Source organism: Liolophura sinensis, chromosome 1, assembly GCF_032854445.1.
Source record: "Liolophura sinensis isolate JHLJ2023 chromosome 1, CUHK_Ljap_v2, whole genome shotgun sequence".
In the NCBI taxonomy this organism is placed as follows: domain Eukaryota; kingdom Metazoa; phylum Mollusca; class Polyplacophora; order Chitonida; family Chitonidae; genus Liolophura; species Liolophura sinensis.
In genome coordinates, this window is record NC_088295.1 from 25,169,792 (window position 1) to 25,182,666 (window position 12,875).

Consider the following 12,875-nt stretch of genomic DNA (forward strand, 5'->3'; position numbering starts at 1 on the left):
CCAATGCATTCTACATTACAGCCACATGAAGCCACTGAGTTAAAATGCTACATGGTGAATATAACTGTACATATATGATACCATGATTTTGTTTGGGAAATGACAAGTTATCAAAGAGCAGTTATTGGCACCTGTATTTCAATTTACTGTCTGCCATGAATACGCTGTCCAGCTCAATAAAATATGTTGCTTAAGTGGATGTGCTCTCTCACACAGGTCGTCAAGTACAAATCATGTATTTTGTTGAGATTACAGTTTAGTTTGCTTTTTGTTTTGTTTTGCAAAAACTGAATTTTAATTCGCTTTATACAGTACATGTAGATGTTTTCAAGATGTTAGCAGGATATATACAGACTGAGTCATAACATTTGGGAAGACAGACTTTCAAGGTTCTGAAAGATCCAAAATCTTTTTGATTGTGACCATTAACCCTGTTTACATGTTGCATGAAGCAGATCAGCTATTCAGTGCAAATGATGTTTTTCCTGATATTCACACGAGGACTGGACCATTACAAAATATGACAAAGATTTCTACCATATACATGTACATGTATGCACATCATTTATGTCCTGTATATACTACATGCATGTACAAATGGCCATTTTTGTCCTCAAGTTCTAATCAGATGACTGAAATCTCAGAGAATGCTGCCTAAATACACAGGTATGCAAATTTCTGCAAACTTTTTGCAAGATCTGAAATCATGGGCTTTAAATTTTTATTTAAGTGTTAATCAAGCTTTCTTCTTCATGTGGTATTTTGGCTACAGATTATAGTAAGAGATTAAGCATTTTAGTACAAAAATCTTAAATTTTCAAAACCACACATCACCTTTAAAGACAGCTATAAATGAAGTTTATAAACACTGCTTCCTGAATCTGGTACTAATATATCTCAAACATTTTACTTCCGTCGATAAAAATATAATTATAAACTTATCATGGAAGCAGTTTGAAATCTTACAGTCTTAAAGACGACCCTGGCAAATTATCTTCTTTCATAAAGAAAACAAATTATTTGTCAAAAACAGATTTAGCATGTGAAGCCAATCTGTTACAAACAAAACCAAGTAATATGCTTCTACTAAATAACAATGCTCTGATGGTTGTCTTTATCATGAGAGGTGAACTATGAGGCCATCAGTATAAATATGCTTGTTGGGGGTAACCCCAGGGACAATGCAAAGAACAGCCCTACTCTACAGTTTTTATTAGGCTTTCGGTGGATTATCTTTTTTTTTGTGAGTCAATGCTACTTTATTTAAAATCTCTATCGTTTCCAGTAGCCAAGATAAAAAAAAAAAATTTCTACCAACCTACCCTATTTTTTCTGATAGGGTTCGCCCACCTACAACGTAGAATTTCTTAAGGATGGCCAGGAAAGCTAGCACCAGCTGAGTTATGACACAATTACTGTTCTACCATAACATGAAATTTACAGGTTAAGCACACAGAAAGATCATGTCAAAGCAGTGAATGTCAGGAGTTAGCGGGCTTATGCAGGCACACACACATCTGACGACTTTACTATTAAGGTATCCCTTAAGAAACCAGACCTGGGAATTATCACGGTTCGTTCACCAAGGGCTTACAAAGGCTTCTTGTCTGTCACCAAAATGACCAGAAGCCCGGCATTTTTGTTTGGCTGGAAGACTTATGGGGGACAAAAATAGAACAGGTGTCCTCTGCAAGAAGCAATTATTCCAGACTGTCTGACTGTATTTGTACCATGTTCATAGCCAGTGCTTATAGGTACACAAGGTCAAGGCATTAATAATCCAGAAAACCATGGTACATGTAGCTCAGTTGACATTCCTCTCTCTGGTCTGTCTCTGGTGTTTCAACCAAAGACCAGTGCGGAACCAATGACGTGAATGAAGAGCAAAGTTCAAATGTAGCTCAGGCACTTCTGGTAATAAAGCCTTCCATAGCCCTGCCTTACACTTGACAAAGTTCCTAATTGTTCTGTATGCTTTATGCTGCTCTTAGGATTCAGGACAACCTGAGCCATGTACTTGCACATGTAAAGTCACTTAATATACACCCACACACCTACAGCTGGACAATGCATACTCAAATAATACCAGAGGAATACTACCAGAGGTTTTACACTTTACAATGATGTCATAACTGTCACCAATTTAGTCCTCTTTACTTCATACAGGTTACTGATATAAGAGTCCCATTGTCGCACCAAAGGTGCATTAAACATGTTAAAAGGTAATTAAGCCAGACTTAACTCTTAATACCAACATCCAGCTAAGACAAAAGGAATCAGGCTTATCAATCCAGAGAAAACTTTATATCAGGTTTTTAATCTATAGACTATAATTATTGACTAACTGGGCAATGAAGGTCACTATATAAACACTAGCCTCACCAGGCTTGCACCCACACGCAAAGAATACATTTAAATAAACAGGTGGCTCCTAAAAAACAGGCACTCACAACTCCATATACTGGGAAGCCTTTCCTTCCTAAAGTAAGTTAGACTAAATCTTTGTTGTCCATTGTTTGTTCCTGCCTTTGCAATCAGTACTTGCTGGTAAACTGGTTACATACTGGTAGTACTCATATACATGTATTACAAGAAAGTAAACAAGGTCAAATCCCACTGGTCAACCTGTGGTGTATTTTTAAAACAACAAATGCAATTGTCACATGTATACAATCTGCATCTGAAATTTCGGGCTTGGTATGGATGACACAACAAACACAAGTATGGTTCACTGAGGTTTATTCTGCAATTGTTTTGAGCCAGATGAGGTTAAAAAAAACAGCATTTACAACTCTAATGTCATCATAATGCGTTTCTAATGTCATCGAAAATCTCTCAAAAATGATGCTAGAAACAAGAGGATCTGGGAAACTTGGGTGTAACTCAGGAATGGTTCTTTGGTAATTGTGAACTTCATAATTCCATATACTTACAGTGTAAATTTTAAGTTTGACAAGTTTTTCTAAAGAACTATATTCCTAAATTATGCGCATCCAAAACAAAATCTGTTGAATTGAGAACATGTGATTATGGCCATCTTTCAACATCTTTCAAACAGTGAAATTTTGTCAGCACGACACACTGTCATCAAATTTAAGTTTCATTCTTTAGCTTTCCGTTTACAAATATACCATTAAAATAAATAAATGCTTCACATAAATATCCCAGTTCTGGCGATTTTGTTCTCCTGGTAGAGCTAAAATTTTGTGTGGTCCATGCTATAAACATTTAATTCCAAAAACACTGGACTGGTCTGTCAATAATCACCATGTTCTGAGGAAAAAAGCACTTTATTTTAACTATCAAACATCTGAGAAAGACACAATTTTCTTCTACAGCCTGCCATGCACATACATTCTATGTGTTTGTACACGATGTTTAGTACCATGTACAATGTAGGCCTTTAATTACATACATGTATTATAGACAGGTATGTACTTTTTCAATTTCATTATAAGGTTCTTTGCTTATATGGTGCTGATATGCTGTCCCAAGTTAACAGCTCTAACACTTCAGTGTATGACGTGTGTGGCTGATGGTTGTTGTCACATGTTATTACCTCTGGCAGGTGTAGCACCATGTAAATGGCCTAGCCCAGGGTGTGGAGGGCCAGTGGTGTGGGCTGTCACATAACAAAGTGGAAGCCAGGCCTACGATAATCTAATAGCCATTAGCCGCAGGCTTTTTAGACTGTGCTGTATTAACGTATCCGTGTCTCATCCCAAGCTTTATACAATTAGCCCAGGAAGTCACCTCTTTGGTATTAAAGCCTGTCACGTTGAGGAAGCATGGACAAGAGTAAATGGCTTGGCATAAACTCCTACCTTCCCAAATTATTCCCCGGCCTAAGTTAATATGGGTATTATTCTACCAGCCATCACATTTCATTTGGAAAGGTAGTAGCCAACACCTCATCTGGGACACTGGACAGGCCTTTCACGCACATGTAATTATTACCCCGCCTTAAGTCCTCCTCCCCAACCCCCTTCCCTGGATAGTGTGTTAGCAGCAACTAGGTTTCCATCTAGACAGATGAGCCCTCTAATCGCAATGATACCCTAAATCCAGCCAGTCTTTGTCTGCCCTGATTTGTAAATTATGCATGGGATTGGACAATGTGTGCACAAGTGGGCTGCTCCAGATTTTTATGATTAAGCATATGTGCATGTGCACAAACATACAAGTACATGCTGTACACATGTTTGTTAATTATATCATGATGATTTTGCACATGTATTGATGTATAGCTGACAAATGATGCATGTATATGCTATAATTAAGAAAACATTTAGGGAGCAAGACTGCATTATAAACATGCACATGTCAGAAAACACACACCCACTCTGACAAACACACTATGGCACTGTACTAAACACATGTAAGAAAACAGTCTGCATGGTCACAACAAGTTGACAGTGAAAATTTGGCATGCACATACGCATGTGCTGATGATCAATGTACCAGACGTATTGCATGTTAAACTTAATTTGGGGGTTAAAAGTTAAAAATTGCATGTTCATGTTGTCCAACCCAAGCAGTGGTGCATGGGGTTTATATTTATTTTTCATTTTTGTTTTACTTTTTCAGTTTAAACAAAATGGCAAACAGTACTGAAAATAAAAAATGACAAAGCTTCTTAATAGGGCCCTATTTGGTGGATGTATATAAGTGGCGATACAATTAAGAAAAAAAAAGATATTACATACCCGCTGGATCTTCTGCTTTACAATTTAAACATCAATATCTGCTTGAAAACGATCACATGTACCTGTATACATAAGGTACGATTTTTTACTTTTATTAATTTTTTTTTTTCAAGAATTGTTCCCTTTTAAATACAAAGCATATCATGGGTGGAGGAAACCACTGGCATTTGGCAAATTATATGCATACATGTACAATGTAGTGGTTACCTTTTCCACACGTGACATATGTGATGTTGATGGAAGGCAAACTTGTATCTGACAATCTTCATGTAAGCTTAGCTACAAGAGGGTGAGAGCATGTACTGGTAAACGCTTATTGTCACCTGAGAACAACAGAAACAGAACAGTACATATGTATCTAAGCTTCATGTATTTATTAATTTGACTGGTGTTTTGAGTCACATACTCAAGAGTATTTCACTAATACAACAGCAGCCAGCATTATGATCGGAGGAAACCAAGCATAGCCTGCAGGAAAAACCAAGACCATCTGCCAACCTTGAGAGTTGCAGAAATTAATGTTGAGAGATCTTAAATGAATTCGATGTTTTTCCGCATAAAGAGTTCCATTAGACATTTTCTGAAGTCCCACCTTCCCTAATTCCTCAAAGTTTTTGCCTATGAATGAGTGCAACTTTCAGTGCAATTTATGCACCTTTTTAATTTGAGTTTGAAAAACATTGAGTTGGCCAGCTTCAATGCTTCATAAAAAGTATGATTGTATAAGTCGGTGCAGAATAATGCCTTGAAACTATGTTTAAATAAACACATTACAATCATGCGAAAAGACTGAATTACAATAACCACATGTATGGGCATGTACATGTATGCAAGAGTATTACACGTATGTACACAAATCCAATTCCTATTCAGGGTTTTGTTTGTTTTTAACGATGACTGCCAATGATAAGCTACATGTACATGTAATGTTTCAATCCATCGGGACCCTCAGATTCTAATCTTCTTTTGTCAGTTACATTTACACACAATGTGCCAAGCCTTCAGATCTCTTCACAGCCAGCTCTCAGGGTTAAAACAATGTCGGAAAGATTGTCATAACTTACATGTTGCTTCAAACTCAGTGTGTTCCTTTCCTCCGAAAACATGAAATGTTAATATAACTGTCTGAGAAGACGTTTTGATCTCCTTCTAATCACTACAGGCTGCCAGTGAAAACAGCCATATTTCTCAAAGCTCTTTTTTACAGGACACATCTTAATGCGTCCTTTTCAGATTATAGAAAATGTATGAGATGGGATGACAGAGTAAACAAAGCCGTTTAAGTTTTAAAATGTCTGTAAAAGCTGTAAAATACACTTCTCTGTCTGCATGTGGATAAAATTATTTATGATACAGGTATCAATACTTAATAGTCTGTGAATTAGAGAAATTGTATAGAGAAATGTATGAGCAAGACATTTCGCAAGGACTTCTGTAGCGTAGGGTGGCTGGCTTACAAAGCTGAATACATGTACAGATGTACTGTAAGTCCATGAACAAGCCAGAAACAATGGTAATATACTCCATGTGAGTTATTTTCAAAAAAAAATGATGAACCATAAAAGACAACATGTTCCGGAATTTTATAGATCAGGACTACTGGGTCATATTTTAGTCACTAATTAAGCAGTGCGTGTTAGTTTTGTTCAAAATATTCATTATTTAAAGGTCAATCAAAATTCAAATATTTAAAACCATACACCTGTACATTAACTTATAATGTTAGAAAATGTAATGCAATGACATATCCATATGTCTACTGACACATATCTGATTTTGCGTGAACAAAGGAACGTTCAGTTTTATACAAGATTTCCTTTCTACCATCAACTCACTCAAGTGGCTGCATTTAGAAAGCCTGATTTTCTTAAGTCACACAAGTCATTGTAATTATGCGGTCTACCATATAAATTTACCAACACATGTACTTAACAAAACATCATTAATAGAAAGACAGATCTAATTTGGTTTACTATCCGTATAATTCGCTTTCAGTCTATCGTACTGTTTATATGTGTGATCTTCAAGTTAATTGCATTGTGGGAATCTTTGAGCTGCCTCATTTGCATGTTATCTTGTCTGGCAGACAGTTTAGACCAGTAACGAATTTCCCCTTATAATTCTCTTAATTGACATTTTTCAGAAAATGTAGGTCCAGAAGGATAGGAGTCAAATGCGACTCATTTTTGTATTTACATGTTGCTGAACCAACCCAAAAGTTCTGAATTTCTCTTGGCGACCTGTCCCTTTAACCCCTTAGGCTCTGTCCAGTTGATTTTGTATTTTTTGTCATTTGCTCTCTGAGGTTAAGGCAGGTGTTTATCTACCACACAATTTTGTACACAAATAAATTGCAGACATACATGTACAAAAGTGCATATATATAGAAATCCACAAAACTGAAATACAAGACAAATTGTAACTTAGTAACAGCTACATGTATTTTCATTATCCTGCAGGATTATGTATGCACAAGTGCTGGAAACAAGAAGTGCAAGATCAACGGAATATGGCCTTATCATGCTTATTGTCACCAAGACCCCCAAACAGATCAAATTCTCTGTCCAAGACCAGGTTTGAACCCTTACCTGCACATTATGTGCCCCAGACTGGGTTTGAACCCTTACCTGCACATTATGTGCCCTATCAACTGAAAGGCAATCCCCTTAACCACTCCTCTCGCTCACTTACGTCATTAAATTCTCCAACAATCGATCCACAGTATCACTTTTAAGTTTATGCTGTTTCAAGCTCCACATTAAACTGGCTATTAAAAAACTACATTAACTGAAAAAAGTCATGTTATCTGATTCCCAGAAAAACTGGAAAGAAAAAAAGACTGATTATTATTTATGCCCATGATGCCAGTTCTCAGACATGTGAGAGACAGCTATGCCCTACAGGGGCATGTGTTAAGTTTGACCCATCAGTCAGTTGAAATCCTGATGAAAATGTGCTCTTGAAGTCATCCTGGCACCCTATTCCCTGTCAGCTTATTCCAATCCTTCAGTGTCATGTCTGTCTACCCAACACTTAAAAAGTCAAGATACACAGTGGTGAGTCCAACTGTGGTCAAATCTCATGGTGTTCATTGTATACTTTGATCATGAAGATGTATCACTAAAAGAGTTACATTAAGGAATCTGTAGCTTTGACTTGTTCAAAAAAAAAAATGATGTCAGCTCACATAACCTTGACTTTTAACCTTTTTCCTTTGACTTTAAACACAATAAATATTTTTAAAAAATACATTTATTTGATTTTATACCCATCCCCATTCAATGATACTACCAGGTTCTGAATCACAAACTTTATACACACATTTACAACACATGCAATCACATCTTAATTAACACCTAACCTTTTAAAGTTGAATTTTTCCCCTCTCTCTACCTCTCTGCCTTATTATTTCTCATAAAAGAATTCACAGAACATTTTAATGGTAATCTGTGGCCAACTGCAATGGGAAACATCTACTAAAATAACATTCTCATTTTCATTAAAAGTTAACAAATCCTCCAGTTGTGCAAAATTACCAGGAAACCCCTCAATCAATATCCTCTAGTCACTACTATCCACACTGAAAAGCAAGAACTCAAAAGGTTCACATGCTTTGAAGTTTTCACAACGGACAAACACAACAGCTGCTCTGCATTATTATTAAAGACAAACTGGAATACTACTTATATTTATGACAGTGATTGAGCACACTATACCAGCCATGTCTTGTTCCACATTAAAGCTTATCTAATCTGAACACCTCTGTACTTCAAATGCTCATACACATCTCTGCTCTCAATTCCACATCCAAATGTGTCATCACAAATAAATTCACACAGGCCTTAAAACTGGTCGAAATTTGAAAAATTCCAAGTCCAGTGGCCATGTTGGAATGCAAACTCCTTACAATGTCAAACCTACAAAATCTGACCTTGTGACCCTGTGCAACACCCATGAGTTGTGTTTAGAATGAGTATCACTAGCTCAGCAATGACCTCAATTGTGGACCTATATAATCAATATTCAACAAAAAGATTTCTGTACAAAATATCAACAGTATCTGTGTAAAGCATGACCAGGTTCTGGCACCTTGGTTATCTCACTTGTAAGGTACCTCGTTCAGTTAGGAGTTTGCATTCTAACACAGCGGCTAGAGAAAAAACTAATCTAGCACTATGTCACTGTCTCTTTGGATGTAACAAGGGAGGTAAGTCAGAGCAGGTCTATTGACAGCGGATAACATCGATCTACTGAAGACAACATGGGAAGTAAAGAGGTATTCAAGGTAAGCTTATGAAACAGGCTGTGACAGTATGTGCATGTGTGTAATCACAGCCCATCAGAGCTAATTCAAATACATGTTTCCAATACCATAGCGCAATCAGTAAACTCATGGACAAACAGACAACAATTTTTTTCTCTCAATGCATGTTTCATTGTTTTTGATGTCATGTTTATGTTTAAAATGTTGATACCCATTTACCCAGTGATTTCTATCATGTTTCAGACTGACAAGGGCATAACTGTAGGTCTCGCCAGATTGGGTACGGGTGGTGGGGAGCTGATAGTGTATCAGTGTCTTTGAGACACCTTATTCTTACAAAATGTAGGAGAAAACGATACACACTAATATATAATTCAGGCTAAACCTATGTACCATGTAGCTTAGGGTCATGAATAAAGGAATCATGCAGAATCTTGTGGGAAATACAGTGCTCAAACCAAGTCAGTCTGACAAATTTCCTGGGAAAGAAGACTGCAACAAACCCAGAAGAAGCTGTACCCCAAAAGGTAGTGAAAGTTCAGGCACTCTGTTGTCTCAGTGACTGACAACGAAGGTAGCACAGCATGTGACTATTCAACAACATGCAGTATCACTAATATATCTATATGCAGTTTCTGAAGCTGTTTATGCCTTGACCACCTGTTATTTCCTTCTTAGCAAGCCCTGTTTAATTTATGCATGGAGAAATTTGAGACAGTTGAAACCGCATGCTTCATATGCATTTTACCGTAACAGTAATTGGTTAGGCACTGACCAAGTGATTTATATATAATAACACGCCAATTCAAGTAAATTAAACGTTAAGGTCTATTTCTGATGTTTACCTGCCTCAACTTTTAATCGTGGAATTCAAGAACGTGGTAGGTTCATTCCCCAAGGCACTTTGCGGAACGAAGTTGGCAGTTAAATCCATTTACCTGGAGCTCAATTATTATTACATGATGACTGAAAGTTGAGAAAATTGCCCATTTGAAATACATGGGCCTTTTTCAAAAATATCCAAAATTGGTCATATTTGAGTTCCATAAACTCACATTTTACAACTAACGATCTACAGTTTAGAAAAATACAATCGGGGAAATACTTAACTGAATGTGCATGTGGCGATTTAGAGTCCCATAAGCGGTTTCTCAACAAGTTTAATTTTTGTAAACACAACACTCCTATTCTTGTGAAACATGAATAACATAGGAACATGTGCAGTTCCTATTGGTTTTAAACATGTAACTCAATGAAGAGAATTATCTGATGTGAATATACACCTCTGCTGAATGTTTATAAGCTTCCTGCTAATGTCTGTCTATATAACCCATGAACCACTGCTTGCGAGACATTGTGCAGAGCATTCTACAATGTACCATCATTGCAGAGGTTAGTAAACTTTGGATGGGATGGATTCCATGTCGTCCTTGTTTAAATATCCACACTTATAATATATACATTGGCAGCATGTTTTATGATTATTTACCAAAAGTTCAGGTAAACACTACATATGCCCCAACAAATGTATTTGTTTGAAATGTGTAGAAGAATACCAGCAGCATTGTGGTGAGCATTACCCCTGAGGGGAATGTTCTTGGGTTTTGATGATAGGTATTTGGTTACCATGACAACTGCACAAGTGGACAAATGTGTCCACCTCCAGTGGAAAGATCATACAGAACACAGTTGGCGTTGTAGCCTGGACACAAAATCATTTTTATTTATATAGTATATATAAGAAAAATAACTACCCAGTTACCATGACAACTGCGGAAATGGACAAATGTAAGTCGTGACACATCATCCTCTGTGTAACTATGTATCCACCAAAAATTAAAGCCTTTCGTGGAAACCTGTTGGAGTTATAGCCCAGACAAAGAATCATACCTATCTGTCTATATAGTATTTATAGGGAAACTGGCAACCATGACAACCGCAGAAAAGAAGAAATGTGGGTTGCAACACATCATCATCATGTGTATATCTGTATCCACCAAATATTAAAACTCTACACAGAAAACAGTTAGAGTTATACCCTTGACACAAAATCATATCTATTTATATAGTGTATATAGAGGAAATATGGCTATCTGGTTACCATGACAACCATGAAAATGGACAAAGATAAGCGAAGTACCTCTTGCAATGACGATAGGCTTGTATGTACACATGTAGTACGTTCAACTGATTTATTTATTTATTTGATTGGTATTTTACGTCGTACTCAAAAACAGTTCACTGATACAATGGCGGCCAGCATTATAGTGGGAGGAAACCAGGCAGAGCCTGGGGGAAACCCATGACAGAGAGAAAGCCAGCATGAGGTGGACTTGAACTCACAGCGACCACATTGGTGAGAGGCTCACGCTGCTAGCACGCTTACCAACTGAGGCCCCTACCTTCAATTGCTTGGAAAGGATGTTAAAATGCAAAAATTCTGATTAAATCAGAAATTGTTGTCTTTACAAGGCATACAAACCGATGCATGTGAGGTCATTACTATTCGAATACTGGTAACATATTTATTTTTGAAGAAACTTATTCTCAAGGAAATTGGCAAAATGGTTTGACATCCATTCCGCTGTTCTGTATTCAATATTCCTCGCCTGAACAGTGAGCTATGTTGTGAGCAAGCAACGCATGACTGGGTGCATTCTGAATACCTTTAACCCAGGTGTCAAAAGCTGCTATAATCTTGACAGTGCATGCGCAAAGACACTCTATTCACCCAACGCTCATGCGCGAAGACCCTGTACTGCCTGAGTTCTAACCCCAACTTCCGTTACATACACGAGCACCCCCACATGGAACTCTGCAGAACTCTTATCTCTCCTAGGAGCTATATCTTAATGAACAGATGAACCCTTAATGTATCGTCCTAGATTGTTACTTTTAACTGCTTAAGTCCTTTAGAGCTGTATTTCTATCAAACACCTTGTCTTAAAGCCCGTGTCCTCTCTTAACTGACTAGAAAAAGGTACTCTGACTAGAACAAGTCAAGCCGTCAGGCGGTACGTCAGTATGAAGGTAGAGTACTCTGAGTACCGTATAAGTTAAGAGGCCATTGGACCCTCATTTTCCGCGGCTGTCAACTGTCAAAACATGTGCATGCATGTCGCACTAAAGCAGTTCTTTTGAGTGAAACATCGTCCGAAACTTTCAAAGACTTCTATTCGGGGATTCATACACGGTATGATCCCGAGTTAATGTGCTTGATTGATGTAACAACACTTGAATCTTCTCATACATACCTCTGCAGTTTCAATCTGCCCGCCAACCATAACCAGAAACACCGAACCTGTCGACATGTTGAAGTTGTAATGCGTTCAGCGCCATCTATAAGCTGATAGTTAGAAGTTGTCTTCCCTTGACATGTAGAGACGCGTTCACTGCAAATCTCTGTGCCTGCTAGCTTGATCCATGCTATCTTAATTAAGGTTCATGCCTGTTAATAATGATGTTTAATTTCAGCCTAGATAGAAACAACATTTGTCACATTCAAGATATACATATTTCTTTTATACAGCCACATGCACGGAGTTAAATTACAACGTTCAAAGTTTCTTTTTTTATATTCCGTATTTAATAATTTGATGTTTGCTGTTTTAAATCTGATAATAAAGTTAAAGGAAAATGTGTAGATAATAAAATTAATTTCTGAGCCGGCTAGTTCATAGTACAGTACTACTTGTATAGAATTTAAATAGTCCTCCTCAGGCTATAGGCATCATCATGTCGATTTTGAAAATATAGGCTTATTTAATTTGGACAGAATTTTTAACTCTCTGAACAACAGGTATAGGAAAGAGTCAGTCATATGACGACGAAGGAATCCTTGAGTGCATGTAATGTGCCTCCTTGCTCTTTTATCTAGTGAGGCTTCACTAATACGCCTTACTGAA

At 37.3% G+C, this 12,875-nt stretch overlaps 1 protein-coding gene across 1 annotated transcript in view; it reads right to left on the reverse strand.

The window, feature by feature from the left end:
- Positions 1 to 12,281, reverse strand: part of LOC135469085 (B9 domain-containing protein 1-like) — a 39,904-nt gene extending 27,623 nt beyond the window's left edge. The window contains exon 1 of the mRNA XM_064747613.1: positions 12,225 to 12,281. Within this exon, the coding sequence (XP_064603683.1) occupies positions 12,225 to 12,281 (57 nt within the window). The remainder of the gene's footprint in view (positions 1 to 12,224) is intronic.
- Positions 12,282 to 12,875: the final 594 nt, after the last annotated feature.